Source organism: Sipha flava, unplaced genomic scaffold (genome assembly GCF_003268045.1).
Source record: "Sipha flava isolate LNK unplaced genomic scaffold, YSA_version1 256_pilon_pilon, whole genome shotgun sequence".
NCBI lineage: Eukaryota > Metazoa > Arthropoda > Insecta > Hemiptera > Aphididae > Sipha > Sipha flava.
Window position 1 is genome coordinate 434298 of NW_020272909.1, and position 19651 is coordinate 453948.

At 30.0% G+C, this 19651-nt stretch overlaps 3 protein-coding genes across 3 annotated transcripts in view; 2 read left to right on the plus strand and 1 right to left on the minus strand.

Annotated features, from left to right (window-relative positions):
- Nucleotides 1–7049: 7049 nt before the first annotated feature.
- Nucleotides 7050–9751, minus strand: LOC112684727. The gene is made up of 2 exons (XM_025556373.1): nt 9116–9751; nt 7050–7955 (listed from the first exon to the last, which is right to left on the minus strand). Exon 2 carries the CDS (start codon nt 7659–7661, stop codon nt 7050–7052), a length of 612 nt encoding a protein of 203 aa, XP_025412158.1. The 5' UTR covers nt 7662–7955; nt 9116–9751.
- LOC112684728 lies at nt 8233–9002 on the plus strand. The gene is made up of 2 exons (XM_025556374.1): nt 8233–8372; nt 8506–9002. Exons 1-2 carry the CDS (start codon nt 8233–8235, stop codon nt 8765–8767), a joined length of 402 nt encoding a protein of 133 aa, XP_025412159.1. The 3' UTR covers nt 8768–9002.
- A 2549-nt stretch (nt 9752–12300) lies between the features above and the next one.
- Nucleotides 12301–19651, plus strand: part of LOC112684705 (protein FAM151B) — a 17298-nt gene continuing 9947 nt past the window's right edge. The window contains exons 1-2 of the mRNA XM_025556349.1: nt 12301–12592; nt 16094–16165. Coding sequence (XP_025412134.1) covers nt 12523–12592; nt 16094–16165 — 142 coding nt within the window. The 5' untranslated portion in view covers nt 12301–12522. The remainder of the gene's footprint in view (nt 12593–16093; nt 16166–19651) is intronic.

Here is a 19651-nt window from a genome sequence, read left to right on the forward strand (position 1 = left end):
TGTTTTTTTTTTTTTATTTATTTAAACTTACTATGTGTCAACATATTACATGTTATTACAAGGTATTATTTATATAATAATGATACAGTCAAAAGAAAATAATAATAATAATAAATATATTTTAAATTGACAAAATGTAGTCGTTAATAATGATAGACTTGGTTGGATGTTACATAATTTCAATTAAAATTTGAGTTAAAATTAATGAGAATAGGTCTGAGAAAAGATAAAATTATAACGGTATTATGAGACCATGTGAAATAGTATTATGGAGAGATAATGCCTTTAGCTATTAGTGTGTTTAAGACTGATGTAAGGAGGGAAATTAATGGAATTATTAAAGAGCTTAAATTGGATATGAGTTTTGAAAAGGTATTTGATATTTGTTCTGTGATTTTGTTTTGGTTGTTGGTGGCTTCTGCATATGATTTGGTTTTGGTTCTGGGTTGAGACTGTTGAGAGTGAGGGTCAGGATCTTTGACTAGTTGAAACTTTTGAGCAGATTTTTTAAATATTGACTCGAATGCTGGGCATCCTTTGAAGTTTAATAGTGATATGATAACGGAGCGCGGACGATTACGACGTGTGTGTGTTCATGTTGAACGTTGCGGCCGAACTCCAGACAAACGTTGTTTTTTCATATAAATTATTTCCAGAGAATATTTTGCTAGAAAAAAATAACTAATTTAATATAGGCATGAAAGGATGTGGGTAAGGATAAGGATGTAAGGAAGAGGTATGGAGTGCTATGAACGGCGACGAAATATAAAAATGAAAAAACATCAAACATTTATTTTTTTAATAATTTATTAAAATTGATCCATTAAAATTATGTATAGATCACTAATTATGACAATATTAGTAAAAAACAATATTTATCCCTTAATGCAACTGAGTGTAAAATATTTTTTGTCATCCCAACTTTCGCTAACACAAACTGGATGATTCGATTCTGTAGTCAATTTGCACCAAAATTTACCCTAAATATTTGCAACATGTGTAATTTGCATCATCATCAGGTAGTAATAAATAGGAATTGTAATTTGCACCAAAATTAAAATCGATTATTTTTTCGATAGTATTTCGATAGTACAAACTTACTTACTTTACTTGATTTGAAAAATTTGTTTTTATAGCATAAAAAATGTTTCACTGTTAATTAAAGGTGGAATAACCTGGAAATAATAATTTATAATTTAAAAAATGGAAATTTAGAAAGGTATACATATTAATTGCTGTTACACTTCACTGATTTAATACTTGCACGTTTTTTGTATTTGTATGCAACTAATTCAATTTCATTTTATATAGTAGTATAGATATAGATAATTACTTAATATCGCATATTATTGTACTTAATTATCAAAAATCATTTATTTATGTTGTTATCTAATCTACATACACGCTTGGTATCCGTTGTTATGTGCAAACTTACAATCCAAGAAATTGTCTTTATTATTATTTGTATCACCAGTGTATTCTGTTCCGCTGTTGTTTTCTTTTGTTATGTTTAAATCATGTACTTAACTACTGTGTTATATACTATTTTATTAACATGTAATTGTTGAATTAAAATAGTTTATGCTGAAAGTTCTAAAAAAAAAACAAGATGTTTATTTTATACACGGTTATTTCAGAAAATGGAAAATGAATATATATTATTACCGCTAATCCCTATTATACCCAAAGATGTATCAATACAATTTAAATGCCTTCAATTTCCAATTAGATTGGCAGTTGCAATGACTGTCAATAAATTTCAAGGCCAAATGAAGTCTGTCTGTGGCTTAGATTTAAAGACATCATATTTTTCACACGGGCTGTTTACGTGGCGTGCTCTTGAATCACCTAGTTTGTGTTGACGAAAGATGGGATAACAAAAAATATTTTACACTCTGTTGCATTAAAGGATAGATATTGTTTTTTTACTAATATTGTCATAATTAGTGATCTATACATAATTTTAATGGATCAATTTTAATAAATTATTAAAAAAATAAATGTTTGATGTTTTTTCAATTTTATATTTCGTCGCCGTTCATAGCACTCCATACCTCTTCCTTACATCCTTATCCTTACCCACATCCTTTCATGCCTATATTAAATTAGTTATTTTTTTCTAGCAAAATATTCTCTGGAAATAATTTATATGAAAAAACAACATTTGTCGGGTCAGGTAGTATATTTATATTTATGCGCTGGTACATACATCAATGCGTTTGTTACTAAGTTGATTTTATAATTTTTTTCGTCGATAACAAACGAGGCGCCCGTTAGTCTCATTTGATTGATTACTTGCACGGATGAATTTCAGCTCTGCACTTATATACAGAACAAACAGAAAGATGTCTTCAAGGTATGTAACGTGTTTCACATGCAAGAATTTATAGTAAACTAATGGTGTTTTTATTGCAAACAGCATCGATTGCTCCCATGATTTCGAAGTTGATCAAGTGAATTGGAAGAGAAGATGGTGCCGTGAATGCCACTTGTGTGGTCGCCGAAATTGGTTTGGCAAGAAAATGGCGAAATGCAAAAGTAAAAATTAATTTATTGTATTTCATCAGCGGAACGCGGTAATTTCGTTCACATCCCTTTGGATACAAAATTCTAAATATCAAAATTCAGCATTACAGTTATCCGTTATCACTATTGTGATTATGAAAGGACTTCATACAAATTTCTTTTTTATCTTTATGCAATTAAGGTAAATTAAGATTTTCTCTAATCACGCTAAACTGTTGTAAACAGCGAAGTGCTGCAGAATCGGTTTGGCTGAGTCAATAAAACGGTGATATGTCGTGATTATCGGTGATATTTTATCATTGAAAAATAATCAAGTTTTTAAAACGTAAAACAATCTCGAGTATCTAGCGTTTTGTTTCTCGATTTAAATAAATAGTTCATCTCGAAAAAATCATCATAAAAATATACATCGTTTAAATAATCTAATCAATTCCTGAAGCGAACGGAATAGGAAAAAAAAAATTAATTGCTCCAGTTTATAACGATCGATTAAATTGTTTAAACTTGTTCATTAGTTTTTTTTGGCGTTAGAAGCGGTTTTTTATAAAGTTCTCGATTATCAGTTAGTCATACTTGCACACGCACTACACTGTTTTTTATGACGCCGTGACTGTATGTTTTTGTTTCGCAGTTTGCAGACAGACGTTCGCGCATAAACGGTGCCTGAAAGCAGTGGAGACCGATCGTGACGTCGTTCCATCGGTACCGGCCCTGGTCCTGCAGGAACGCGGGGACACCGAAACGCACTACGCGTCCAACGTCATCGAAGTGACCACTTCGGTCGATGTCACCTCCGAAGTGTTCGTGATCGCTACTCCGTCCTGGTTTGAGACGCACCAGGTTGATATGGCGCTCACTTGGGCTGCTGAGTGCGTGATCCGACCGAGAAGTGACGCGGCCGAGATAACCTCCGAGATGGTGAAAACTCGCGTGCACGTCGTGGTCACGATCGAGGTCCCTGAGCCGCACGCCAACGACGGCTATGCAGATGACCACGATGACGGCGAAGACATCACCTTCCGGTCCGTGGCAACATGGTCCACTGAGGTCGTGGCCAGGCCAGGGTGCACGGCCACGGACGAGGTAGAAGTCGATTTTCGGTGGTCGGCTTACCCCCTGGTGGACGTGATCCGGGTACCCGCCGCGGCCGGCTAATCATTATCGAACGTGACGTTACACACCGGACTCGACATTAAACACCAGACTTGACATTATATACAGAACATGACATTATATACATGACACGACATTTATTACCAGACACGACATGAACACCGGACAAGACATTAATACCAGACATGACACTAAACTCCGGACGCGACATTGGACATGAGCTACGGGTGACGAGGAGGAGCATAAGGTAAGGTTGCCACAAATACCTTGCACGTAACCTTGATGTGTGGCCTTTCTTCATCGCAACTAAAGGACTCATTTCAAGACGAAACAATCGGAAAACCGACCAATCGATCGGTTATCTGCAAAACATTGTACCATCAATCAAACTCGTCAAAAGCCGACACAATTGTTACCGGTGACGATGAACATCACAGGTTAAAGTTTTTTCGAAGAACACTCAGCACTCAAATAGTACCGTTCTGTTGTCATATATCGTTATTGTAGTTTTTTATGGTATTTTTCAATACATATTGTGATCATAACGTTAATGTGCACGGACATAGAACAATATATTGCTATGAACAATTCAACCGTTGCTTTCTTTCAGATCATCCGATCAATCAATATTCAAAACGTGAAAAATAACCGAAAAATATCTCAGGCAACCCTCGGAGGGTTACGAAACATATATATATATATAAGCTTAGAAATACAGATGAGTTATGTAGAATTTTAAGTAAATATTCTTCATTTATAACACGTGCTTTCATAATGTTTGTAGGATAGGATAAAACATTTTTTAGAATTGAATTTGTTAAATGAGAGAACGCATTCTATCTTTGTCTAAACGAGTCATGCGATGGGCGGTTATCTAAAGATGTAATATGTGACTAATATGGGATATAAGGGGTCCGGCAGAAAAAAAGTTGGGAAACGCTGAATTAGTATGTTGGTCAAGCCGCGTTATGCCTTCACTAAACTCAACTCTTTAAGTTTTTAATTGGACAATATTTTTTAAGATTCGTATTAAAATTTAGAAAGTAGATATAAAGACAGCGTCTATCAATTTCAGATTTTCAGATAGCAATGCCATTCGGTGTTTACATTTTTCATGCAATAAAAATATATAATATTTACAATTTACAGTTGGCATGGATATTGAGCCAATGCTCTGCTTGTATTATAAGTTTACAATTTATACGTTTGTGATTGGCCACCCTTAACACCTAGGAGTTTAGAAAATGGTTTATAATCTATTATCAAACTACCTACCAAATATATACAAAAAATTTCATTAAAACCGATCAAGCTGTTTCAGAGGAGTTCAATAATAAACACTGTGACCGGAGAATTGTATACATAAGATAATATAAACTTACATATTTACCGAATGAAGTAAATTATAAGCTAAAAATATAAAAACAAATTTTACAAAAAAAAAAAGGTAGAGAGGGCAGGGGACGTAAAATGTTATTGCTTTAAATGGCGTTGTTGGTAGTTGTGTAGGAATACTGGGACAGTTTTTTACCGGATTTTCATCTGTACGCACACGCAAACAAAATTATTTCCAATGTAAATTTGAACGGTATAAGTGTATATTATGTCATGCAATTATTCCTGACTCTATATAAATCCTAGTATTGTGTACATTTTTATATTTAATTTAAGTAAAAACAGTGTAACAGTCGAATAGTGTGGTTCAAACTGTGGATATTGTTTATGACATATACTTCCTTACTTTGCTACCTACTTGAATTTTTTTTTATCCTTACTTTCCGGGGCACAATTCAATTTCAATAAAAATTTGATGGTGCTGATAACCTTCTATCTTTTTCATATTCCTTAATGTTTATAGATACCCGCGAACCTTACAGTTTAACAGTTATTAAAATATTTGGTAAATATATGAATATTTCTAAATTTAAATTGTTCACTTTGATTTTATATTTTTATTGTGCGTACAACGAATTACATGTCTGTAAACACAAATGTTTTATTACATGATCACTTTTAGATTCTGACTGAAACGAAGGATAATTTGGTTATATAATGATGTTTGTATTATGTTTGTTTTACTCTTTTTCGGATAGAAATACTGGTTCAAAAGTTTTTTCTAGAACCTTTTTTAAATTTTAAATTTCCATGCAGTGGTACTTAAGATTGGTCATTTTTTTAAATCTTAATAGTTTTTCTAGACGTGAGAAAATAACTGTCCTGAAATGTTAAAAATACGTTATAATTAAGACTTTCACATTTCAAATTTTAGTTATTTAGTCATAATTCCAAAAGCAATGTGGCTAGAAACTTGAAACTGTTACCCTATAGTTGATATTTTTTTTCGTATTGTACAAAAATTTATATACTTATACAAAAAAACTCAAAAACTATTGTTTTTCTATACATATTGAGTAATGAGTATTTAAATGTAAATTAACATAAACACATTTGGGGGTGCTAATTTCAAAAATGAGGGTGCTAAGTACACCCAAATCCCCCCCAAATTGCGCCTATGCTTTCTTTTATACAAAATAGGCCGGGTGCCCACTTGAGCAACGTCGCACGTGGCGTCGCATGTGGCGTGGCAAGTAGCATGTATCTGGCATGTTATTTCGGATAAACCCAATTTAATTAGATAAGTGTGCGCCCACCTAACTGATATAGCAGTCACATGACGAGTAGCGTGCCACGTTACTATCATTAGAATAGAGCATGTTCTATTTTCTTGCCACTTGCGTCTTGCGACGCATCATCATTGTACAACATTTTTTTGGTATCGAATTATAATTATAAAAATTTAAAAATATGAGAGACGATCCCGATTATAATATACGTTTTGTCAGTATTATTGAAAATAATCTAATGCTTTACGACCATACTATCATACTATCAAATTATTGCAATAAATACGCTGTTGATAGAACTTGGGAAAACGTTGCAAAACAGCCATCTGAATCTGGTAAGTAATTATATTTACTAATTTATTTTCAATTCTTTCTGTTTTATTACGTAACAATATCTAGTAACTTACTTAACCTGGTCATTTTACAGTAGTTTTTTTCTTCAAAATTTGTTTTCGATATAATAAAAATTAAAAATAATAGTTATTTGACTAAAATTATTTTTTGTTATCTACATATTATTACACTGTATCTACACTTGTTACGTCAGCCAGTTTGTTCACAGCATAATTGGTTAAAATATTTTAACTCTCAAAATAAAAGCTGGATTTAGGAAAAATAAAATAATAATTTGTTATAGGTATATGTATATATATTTACATATATAAAATTATATTATGATTTCCGAATTCGTAATAATTTGTGTAATATATTATAATAGTACTAATGTTTTATAAAAAGTAAATTTATTTAATATTAATACTTAATTTTTATTAAAATTGTTTATTTTTAAACGGTATATTTTTCTTGCCATGGTAAAATTTGACCAGGCTTTAAAAAAAAATTACATAATCGATTTCTTAAATATATAGTATTGTTTGTTGATCTTTGATTATTTCTTTGACTTTGGTTTGGTTGATCTTCATTTAAATAATTTGTTGTATCTTGCTCCATAGCTGGTTCTGAATATGTTCCTTCGTGAATACGTATGAAGTTATGTAGTACACATAGAGCCTGTACGATGTTATCAATTCTTCCCACATTACAATGAATTGGTGTTTCCAAAACTCTAAATTTTGATGCAAGCATACCAAAAGAACATTCTAATGATTTTCGACCTCTTGAAATTCTATAGTTATATATTCGTCTTTCATTTGTGAGTTGTCTACGAGGATATGGTTTCATAATATTATTAGTGAGAGGAAAAGCTTCGTTTGCTACAAAATAATAAAGGAAAACTTTTTCTTCTCCTGGCAAAGGAGATGGTTTTGGAAGTTTCAGTTGTTTATCAAATAATGCTTTTCCGAATGCGCTTTCCTTCAATGCTCTGCCATCGCTATTTCTCTCATATTCACCAACGTCAATTGATAAAAATAATCCATCAGCGTCCGACACAGCCATTAAAACTATAGAAAAGTAACCTTTGTAGTTGTAAAATTATGAACCAGAATTCGAAGGGCTTTGATTTTTATATGCTTGCCATCCAAGCTCCCTATACAGTTAGGCAAGTTCCATAATTTCCGATAACGATCAGAAACTTTTAACCAGTGTTCTGTTGTTGGGTTTGGCATATATTCTGGTTACAAATTTTCCTAAACTGCTTGTGATGTTTCAAATATAATTTTTCTTATTTTAGTATAACCTCGAAGAAAGTAGAATGATAGAGCCTTAAAAGAACCACCAGTTGCAAAATATCTGGAAACAATTTTTCTTAAAAATATTAAAACTTAATTATATAGTTAATAATCAAGAAGAAAAATTTTAATTTATATTATGTGTATAATGTAATCCTTTTTTTACGTTGTTTTTTATGTATAGTTATTTTTAAGTACATACATTTATAATTACAGCATCAAAGTGTAAAGAACGATGGAAACATTTAAGGGGATCTTATACACGCTATTTAAAGTCAAATATCGGTTCTTCAGGTAGTACTACAAAATCAAGAAGGCCGTATTATCTTGCCGAACATATGCACTTTCTACAGCCGTTTACTAAATCTCGACAGTCAGTTTCATCAATCAATTATGTATCTGAAAGTTTCTCTGAAGATTCTAACATCGAAAAAAGTAATAAGACGCTCAACGACATGCAAAAAGCATCTGAAGATGAGTTAGGATCAGAAACTTAACATACAAATGATGTACAACCACTAAGTAAGTTTTGTGATGGACTACTCCCCCCACCTAATAAAAAACAAAAAACTTCAAAACATACCATTTCTCTAACTGATGTGAATAAATCAATATTTGAATACTTTCAGTCCAAAAAAAAATGTTGGTTCGAATATTTCTGAAAAGAAGATTCAGGATTCAGATGAATCATTTTTGATGAGTGTTTTGCCTGACATGAAAGAAATGAACTCGAAGCAAAAAAGAAGATTTAAGATTGAAATTTTAAAAATAGTTGGGGACATTTTAAGTAAATTTTCATACAGACCAACTCCAGAACCATTCAGCAACTCTACATCAACACCGTCATCAATTATAAATAATGATCTTTTATAAAATTCAAGTTCCGAATCACCTTCTTCATTCAACCAAATAAATTATACTTCACCGCCGTCTGTTATTCAAACTTTTGAACCACCTGTATTCCAATAAGCATCAAACACGTATTCTTCAACATCCAGTAATATTCACTTACTTTAGACTTAAAACAATTTCTCAGGTTTTATTTATTTATTTTTTTTATAAAAAAGGAGTTATTTTCATTAATTTGAAATCATTTTGCTTTTTTTAATACAAGACAGTACCTATTATAATTCATTAAAATAAATAACACGTAATTATTACAGATTTAATATGTTTACAAAAGTATAATTTTTTTATGTAAACTATAATTCTTTTACTCACCTCAAAGTGATTAAAATTCGTTCTTCAGGTGGAACTGAATCCCTGAATTTTGTGTCTAATTTTTTAATTGACGGTCCCACTTTTTCAAGTAATAAGTTGAAGGTGTTGGGGTTCATTCTATAAAATGACTGAAACCTCTCTGAGTAAAAATGTAGTTCTTTGAATATATTAAAAGCACCATGTTGTTTTTCCCTTTTGACGATTATTAGAATGATTATTATTATAATAATTCATATTTATTAAATTTATTAGCTCCAAAGTAGTATCATCATCTGATGAGGTAGACATTTTGAATGCAACTCAACCGGAGTTGGTAACTTAACAATGTCGACTAAGCCAATCTATTAATTATGTATTGAAAATAAAAACTGTTATCTTGTTGCCAAAGCTATTTTGGTGTGCGTCGTGTTATGCCACTGCCACGTTACTATTACGCTACTTGCCACGCCACATGCGATGTCACGTGCGACGTTGCTCTAGTGGGCGCCCGGCCTAAAATTTAAATATATTTATATACTCCTATATCTTTTCCCATATCCTTCAAACCTTCACTTTATGCGTATCTGCCCTTTTTTTTTAAAAAAAAAAATCATAAATAATTAAATAATTTTATCACATACTTATTATATTAATAAATTTCAACATGAATTAAAAAAAAAGTTTTAAATTAATATTTTAATTCTTTATTTATATAATCAGGAACATCATCAATACAAGTACATGACGTGTCAACAAAAGATGCAAAATACTAAGACATGACTATATCCGTTGTTAGTATGTACCTATACAAGGTAGGTACCTGTACCACTGCTATCTTATAGATAACAAAAGTTAACAATTATAAATTGTATAATGATATTTACTACTTAATAGATTAGAATGGTAAAAGGTACTCCGTAGTGCGTAACACTGACCTTATGAGAAAAATGTAATAAACTAAATACAGTATTTTATAGGTGATTGTATCATTATCGGGTTTGGGTGGGTGTACAACATTTTATTTTAGTTGTACAAAATTGTATAAAAAAAAGTACAAAATACTGTCAAGGTTTGGTACTATTATTCAAAAGTGGCCGTGCTGGTGATACGGACCTGTTTTATTGTACATAGGTGAAATTCAAGCGAATAAAAATTGAATTAAATTATTTATTATTTTGTAAACGAATGTTGGCTGAATTATCATAATCGTTTTTGGTACTTCGCCTCCTACCTATATAATCGATTGTCCCACTTTATTGCCGTATCTATGTATTATAACACACACCCATTGTAAAATAAACTCTTGATGTATAATTTATTTTAAATACCATTTAACAAAGTATAATCCATCAATTTTTAAAGCTTAAGCTTTTGATAGATTTGCTAAATTCACGTTGTATGCGAGAATTTATTGAAATCATTGATATTGATTAAAAATAGTAAGTGTCATTAATAGCATTTTTGGCCTTAAGTACTACACCGCGATTAGAATACCACCTATCATAGTTAATTACAAAAGTACGAATACCATATAAATATAAAATTACCAACTGCTTTCCGTTTACCGACAACAAGTCATTGTCCCTTTGTATTTGGTGTAGACATCAAATGATAGTGTTTCACGTTATCACATACATAGAATGTATTACTTTCGTTACTGATAGGGATATTTATGGGATATTTAAGGGATATTTATCTATTTTTTCAAAAAAAATTTATAATTTATACATAATATCGCATACCTATATCAAAACAGTAACAACTCAAAAAAACGCATTTTTCAGGAATGTCGGTTTTGTTGGTGGTACCTTGGTATCATTCATTCAATAAAATGTACTTACATTGCAATCTGACGGAGAATATTAAAGATAAAGATAAACCTGTTTTGTTGATTTATGTAATTTCGTTTGTAGAATCCGAATATACGTTTAACTAAAAAAACCAACTTTTTGAATTGTTACTGTTTTTTTATATGAATGTGCGATATGTCAATGAAATTATAAACTATAATATAATCAACATTCATTCATTTACATGTACCAGTACTTGTGTTCATGTGATTATTCATGGTCCGATTTTCAAATATATGTTCCACTATATAATAGGTTATCAGTCAATTATATTCCACTATAGATAACTCTCGTAGTTTTTGTTTAAACTTAATTTTAACGATAAAATATTGATTCAATATTTGATTGTGTTTATTTTGCATGTACCTAAAATATAATTTTTCGAACAATATTCTATTCCGGGTTTTTGTACTTCGATGATTTATGGTACCAATGTACAATATTCAAATGATATCACACAACTGTACGAACGAAAATATGCAGGAAGCATATCACGTGTGGATGTTGTAATAATTATGCGTAAAATAAATACCGTATAATACCTATGTGCTGTTAATGAAAGTAAATTTATTTTAATAATAATGATACTATTAAAATGTTGAAAATTTCATCGCTGAAGTACTCTTAATGTATGCACATAAATAATAAATACAGTGTAGAGTACTTTGATATATTGGTGTGTACATGCATATTGATTGTGGCGTTTCGCTCGGGCCACTTATCAGGCTTGAAAACACTTACATATGTCAGCAGTCTCCAAACTTTTAAACACGAGGACTTTACGAGATCTTTAAGAACATCGCAACATGATGGGATAGTATAAAATAAAAATAAAAATCAATAAAATTTCCTGCCATATTTGCTATAATTTAATCTCGTTATCGATGTTTTACTGCAGAATCATTTTACCGCCGATTTCCTTAAAATATTTTAGCAACACTACAGAGTTACGTTCGTAAGATCTGTAACATTATAATATGTTAACGAAACGTGTGCAGATATGTTATTACTACTAATTCGATGATCAAATGAATGTATCATTTAATATGATCTATAACGATTGGGAAGATAATGATAAAACCATACGTACCGGGTACTGTTCAAGGGACGTGTTCGAATATGCATTTAGAAGTATAATACGAACTTATTATTAAGTGTTCGCTGGACAATTACTATTTATTAATCGTTGAGCATAAGTACTATGCAAACCGTTTATTTGTGTATAGTATTTTTTATTTTTTGGTTTTTCATTTTTAATAATATAATATTTTGGAAGTCGCGGACCGTGGTCTGGAAACCCCTGGTCGCACAACGGCGTTGGCGGCGGCGGTGCCGATGAAGTACAATAGCATGTAAAACTTCGATGGTTTAATGTACGCCGCGTACACACCCGTACACACGTGTGTGCATGCGCGCGCTTGCGTAATAGGTGCGAAATAGTTTTTTATTCGGTGTGTTTTTTTTTCAGTTCCCGAGACGGTAGACGGACCAGCATGTTGTTTAACGACCGACGGCTGAACGAAAAATGTTAACCGAACGGCGTTTTTTCGTGCTACGTGAACAGTCTAAGTATTTCAAATGAACTTTTTGGTATATTTTGATTTTTTCATCGGCGTGCTGTTACAGTTGTTCAATCCTCAAGCAGACCGTAAGTTCACTCATTACGATATCATCGCGTATCCATTACATATTCATTATACCAATATAATAATAACATAAACGTACCCAATAACAAGACCGTATATGGAAGGGGTGAGAGGGCGGTTTCAACTAGAGGTCGTGATTGTGAACTGGTATTAGAATACACGGGTACACGGACATGCCGGGCACGCAGGCAAAAAATATACTTAAACCCGTGTACACTAATACCCATGTGTATTCTTGTATATTAGTATATTTAATACTCGTGTATTTATTTATTATTACACGTGTATATTGCGGTGATACCCGATTGAGCACGGTCGTTATCGGCCAACCTTTTTGACAACCCAATTGAGTACGGTAAAAAAAAATAAATATTGTGTACAACGTTGTCAGATTGAAAACTAACTATTAGGCTGGCAACACACTAGCGTTATTTTACCGCGCGACATTTTTACCGCGCCGTAATTTTACTGCGCGTTTTGTTAAAGTACATTAAAACGAATAGAACACAACACACGAGTGTCGCGCAGTAAAATTATGGCGCGATATTTCGAAAACTGTCGCGCACACCTTGACTTTACGGTACGTTAAAAATACAACTATAAAGGCTTATCGTGAGCACTCTGAATTTAAAAATGCTGACAACCTACTTAAATACTTATTGAAAGTTGAAAATAAGTATTTAGAGAAAAAAATTTAAATTTTTACCTTTTTCATGACAGTTGTATGAGTGCTATTTTTAGCAAAAAAAAAAAAAACGTAATTATAACATATGATTAAAATCCAATAAAATTTTTAACTATAAATAATTATAATCAAATATAATTTATTTTATAATAATAATATGGACGCACCGAGCTCTATACACCAACAACATAAAAAATGCAAAAAAAAAAGTGTCTTGTTGTTTTTTATTGAAGAGTTATTTCTTTTAAGAAACCTGAGCCGTAAATATTCTAAATTATCAAATAATCGTTACAAATCTAAAATTGAATTGCATAATAATTATAAAAAAATTTTGAATGCACAGTAATACAGTGCACCAATTAATATTCTACGGTACAAAGCGGCAACGTCGCACCCATTTTCATGCTCAATCATGTGGTTTATGGGTTCTTTTTCAGTTCCTATTGTTTGATTGCAACCGTACTCAATCGGGTTCCAACCGTATATTGCATATGGATGTAAATAATTTACATATTATTTACATATTTTCTTAATTTTTATTATTATTATTATTATTATTTTTTCTTTATTTTCTTAATTTTATTTACATATTATTTACATATTTTCTTAATTGTTAAGAAGTGGATACAACTGGATACGAATTCTGTTGGTGTTTTCTATATATATTATATTAAATAATCACAAAAGATTATTGTAGTCGTTTTATTAACGAAAAAAATATCTGTAACTTAGGTAATTAAAAAATTATGTTTGATATTGCCATCTTCTTCGCCTTCGCCTTTCTCCCAACTGTTTGAGGTCTATTTAAAGCTTAATAAGAAACAAATTTCTTGACTGTCTAAGTTATTACCAAATATTGGTGACAAATTTGAAACCAAGACAAACGACTTTAAAATGTTTTCAAAATTTCTGGATTTGAAAATACTGCCAACAAAAATTGCAGAAAATAAGGCTGCAACTTGTTTGCGCACAATTCATAATTTTTACCTGAAAAATCGGAACTCGTTTGCGCACACGAAAATAATATTTTTTTGAAGAGTAAGTCAATTTCAACGTATAATACAATATGGATAACAATTCAGGATCTTTGTGTCTATACGCTTAACTAAGAAGTAAATATTAAAGAGTTCCATGTAGATTTTGAAATATCCACACATAATGCTTTACTAAATCTTTATCCCGATTGTAAAATTGTGACTTGTACTTTTCATTTATCTCAAAGTTAGTTTCGGCACATTCAAAGTAACAAACAATTATTACTTGAGTATAATAACAAAAATTCCAATATTGGTAATTGGCTTAAAAGTTTTTTTGGTTTGCCGTATTTACCTCCAGAAGAAATAAAAGATACCTTTACACAATTAATATCAGATTGCCCAACGTCAGATTTTTCATTTCCAACTACGTTCTTGAAACATATATAATTCCCGATTCAAAATTTAATCCTACGTTATGGGCAGGACATCCAAAAGACGAACCTCGAACTACGAACGGTGTAGAAGCATTTCATAGACATTTTAACCAACAATTTTACACTTCACATCCCCACATACACCAGGTAATAAGCGTAATTCTTAAAATACAAAGCAAAACAGAATTAAAAATAACATCAATCAACAAAAATATAAATAATTATTGCCGTAAGGAGTCAATAGAATTAGTTGAACATCGCATAAACTAATGGACAAAATATACATCTGACGAAATAGACCAAATTAAATACATTCAAATAATGGGAAACTTTTATTGCAAAAAATAATAGACACGTATATATTATCATATACGTATATATACCAATCATATTATATTAAAATTAAAATTATCATGCATTTTTAACTTGAACAAGTATTAAATATTATTTATTACAATTATTAATAAGCAATTAACATACATTTTTAACCACACATATGAATACTTTCATAGACAGTCCTAAGTCTGTTAAGGGGGAAGGAAAACGTATGCAAATACTTAAATAATAAAGAAATATTAATATGCAAGGTATTAAACTATTAAAGTCTAAAAGGTAACTATGCGCAAACCATGTGTATGATTACGACTCGACTGTTCCCAAACGAGTGGTAGTTTTGTGCCCAAACAAGTTGTCTTTTTGATATTTGTGCGCAAACTAGTACCGCCCGAAAATAAAACAAAACAATTTCCTCGAAAGGCGTCATCATTTTATCGGTAGATATGCATTATAATAGCACATTATACAAGTAAAAAAAGTACACTTACTATGGAATAAAGAAAATTACTGAATAATAATAACTATTTTTTTTTTTTAAACTTCAAGTGAGGCTTAATAATAATCTCACTGAACAAATTAGACTGTTGAAGCATGTATTAAATGTAATTCTGAGTATTTTCCAAATAAGTACGGCTTTCTTTTTAAATTATTAACTACATTTCCACTTTTAGCTTCTATAATACCAGAATGCACTTTTTCAACCATGAAAAGATTAAAATACCTTAAGGGTTAGTGCTATAAAAATTAAAAATGTATAAAATTACACCTGTATCTCATTCGACCTAAGAGTTTCACGCAATTTTAATTATTACGAATATGTATTATTTAGTTTTAAACCCCCCCCAACAAATTGTTCCAGCTACTGTCTTACGTAATAGTGACCATTCGTATGAATGATCATTGCCGTATACTATATAATCGGTTGCCCTTCAACATTTACAAATTTAGGGCGATGTTTTGCGTAGAAATAAACTACACCCGACCGTTCGAGATGCACAGATTTCCAAAATCCTAGTTGTTTTAATAAAATAACATTATAATTATTATTATTATAATTTTTTTTTTTTACAGAAATTAAAATGATGACGGCCACATGGGATCACGCAGTTAATTCCAAGGAAAAACTACAGAACGCATTAACAAGTGAGTAATCAGCTGCATTAAATCGGTGAAGATACGTCATAGTGTACAAAAAACACGAACGTATCGCCATTTAATCTGCTATACAATCGTTATGCTAATACGTAAAACCCCTTAAAATATATTTATTTATTTTACCCGTCATCTATGTAATAAAAAATATTGTGACACCATGAATTTTTTGAAAAATATATAATGAAAGGAGAAATAAAAACAAAAGTAAAATAATAGATAATGAAAAAGGGAAATGTAGTGATAAATTATTTATTAATACAATTATTATTAGGTAAAAACAAGAAAAAAATTTGGAGCCAATACCTATTAGTAAAAAATAATTTTTAATAACAATTAATAATACTTTAAGTGAGCTTTTTTTGTACCTCAAGGTTTAACCATTATATTATACAAATCCACTACTGTGATATACTAGAATACTTTTGCTTACAATTTTAGAATAACCTTATTGAACTATAAACGAACAATAAAATCAGTGTTTAAAATTTAATAACTCAACTTATTTCATATTCAATAATCCTTATATATAAATTGTTCTGATTATAACAAATACTTTTAATCATTATATAATTATTGTAAACTGTTTTAAAAATATTATGGTTTTAGCATTCTTTTAGATTTATTTTTCATAATTTACATTAAAAAAAAATTATAAAATCGATTTTTAATCAAATATATGATATTAAGCAAATAAACAAATGTAAATAACGTTTACACACAGTGTTTGCGCAATATGTTTATAAAAATATATACGAATAAATATAATTTTGTCATAGAACCATTTTGTGCGAATAAATCATAACATCGTTTTATATAAAGTTTATAATATGTAATAGCAAATTTGTTTTGAGCCACTTACTAGCCACTACTGTATTATTGTCGCAATGCATGGAAATATAAAGGTAATTTTTTATTAGCTATAGTATTGAAGTTATTGTATGACATTCACAAGATAACCTTGGTCTAACTAAGGCTCTAAGTTCTTACTGAGTAAAAAGTGAAAACAAATATGCAGTCTAAAATATATTATATTTTAGATTAATTCAGAAGTATTTAAAACACATCGGAATTTACCTACCTATTGCTGACTAGACCTAGTCTGACTGTGAACGCACTTTGTACAAATAAATATTAAATAAAATATTCTTCCTTTAATATTGATATCGTTAAAATTGTATAACAACCAATTACCAAGTTTTAATAGATGATAAATAAACAACAGAGTTTATCCGGCAACTGAAATTGGTTTTTACGAAGTGAATGACGTTTATGTTTTGTCGTGACTTAATAGGTAAACTCTCAACAATTGGTTTGATCTAAAGAAAAAAAGTGTTTAGATTTAAGATATGTATCCATTTTCTTGTGGTAGAAAAAACCTATTGTATTAAATATGCATTTTAAATGAATTTATTTTGTGTGCAATATTTTTTGATAATTATAGACTATAAATAATATCTTATATTCTAAAATGTCAATAATAAAATATGAAATTCCCAAAAATGTAATCTCAATAAGTATAGTAATTATAAAGCGTCCCCTTTAATATTCTCCAAAAATTTTACTAAAATGGACAACTGTTTGATAAAAATAATCATACACAATAAAACAGTTGAAAAATTAGCTATGCAATTTAATTGATGTTACTAGGTGTTAAACAGTGTTCTACAAATAAAACTAATATTAAATATAAATTATTAATTATATACCAATATATAATTATAAATATGTTTCATTAATATTTTTTATTTATTAAAATATATTAACAATCAGTTATTTAAAATAATAAGTTAGTAAGTTAGTAGGTTAGTTAGAAAGTTATTTACAAGTGTGTAATATTTTTACAGCACATGAATAATTAGTGGAAGAAATTTTTCATTAAAAACGCTGCATAACATCTATATACATATGTATTTATAATTAATAGCCGAGTTAGTTAATTATATAGGACTATATGAAACTCTTTTTTGCCACTTTAAACACGGATTTATTCTGGATTACAATTTATATTATGTACTATATGATGTATCTTATAACTTCAAAGTAATACTATCAAATATTTCACCACATATGTAGCATCTTTTATATTCAAAATAACAGCTGGAAACCATGTCAACTACTTTGAATTCAATGTCAACATGTATTGCCTCAAGTCCTCCACAAATAATTTTATTACTTATTGGCTGTATTATATGGGCATGGATATTATATGGAACAATTGCGTTCCATATATTTTACGGTTAGTGTACCGATTGCGCTTTTTATATTTTACGGTTAGTGTACCAATTGCGCTTTTTATATTTTACGGTCAAAATACCAATTGCGCTATTCAAATTTGCCTACTTCAGATATGAAAATATTGTTACTCGTAATAAAATGTATTACTGGTTAAAATGACTGCTTATAATGTATTTTTTAACAGTAGGGGGAATTTTATGAAACATAATTAGGCACATTTGATCATGCAAATATTAATTTCAACGATATACAATAACAAGTTTTCAGTAATATTGGTTATTTATCATTCTAATTGTTTCGTTAAATACAATTTACTGTATGTAGAATAACACATTCTAATGCCCGATATTTATTTCTTGTTAGTTATTTGACAGCACAAGTACAATAATATATAAATAGTTCAGTAAAATGTTTAAAAACCAAATTTTCAACATTCTTAACATTTTTGTGCATTGTTCACACATTAAGTCTATTACTTGAGCTGGTGTAATGTTGGCCAACAATTCTCTTTCACAGTTCTTCAAAAATAATGATTTCAAATTATCTTGTGTTAAACCACTTTTTAAACGTGTTTTTATAATTTTAAGTTTAGAAAACAATCGTTCAAACGTTACTTGAGTAAGAGAAATTGCGCGATTTGTTAATCGACCCTAAAATGGTTTTTTGCAATTGGTGTATGAAAAGGTAATTTTAAGTGCAATTGATAAACTCCAGTATTATAAACCTTTACTGTATGGTGCAGGTTAATTTAAGTTTTAAATAGTCCATTAAAGTCATATTTTTAAAATTCAATATAATACGTGTAACCATAGGCGTGCGCAGACTTTATTCGCAGGTTATGCAATAAGAAATATAGGGCCCCTCACAAATAAATTTTCTAATCTTCCCTTAATTTATTTGCATTTTCTTTTAACGCATATGAGATTCAAGTTACAATCTAAGTTTTTGCATATATACTACTTAGCTTCTTTACTTCCCTTAGAATCTAAAATCACACATAGTTTTACAGTAGAATATTAAACAATGCACTGTAGAAATAAGTAGTTTGAAATTTGATTTATATTTATTAAAAAAAATTTATTATTTATTTAAGATCAAGTATATACTATATTGAATGCTTTTGAATAATTTTAACATATTTATAATGTTGTTATTTTATGGAGAGTACGTAAAATCTAAAGTTCAAGTCTTTTTTTTATCGGCACACATGCTTTGAATTCATCTATTACATCTTCAATA

Bases quoted from the DNA above. Each gene is read 5' to 3' on its own strand.
- LOC112684728 (XM_025556374.1), top strand. From the start codon at position 8,233: ATGCACTTTCTACAGCCGTTTACTAAATCTCGACAGTCAGTTTCATCA. The intron at 8,373-8,505 runs GTTAGGATCAGA...GTGAATAAATCA, and splicing joins CAAAAAGCATCTGAAGATGA to ATATTTGAATACTTTCAGTC.
- LOC112684727 (XM_025556373.1), bottom strand. From the start codon at position 7,661: ATGGCTGTGTCGGACGCTGATGGATTATTTTTATCAATTGACGTTGGT.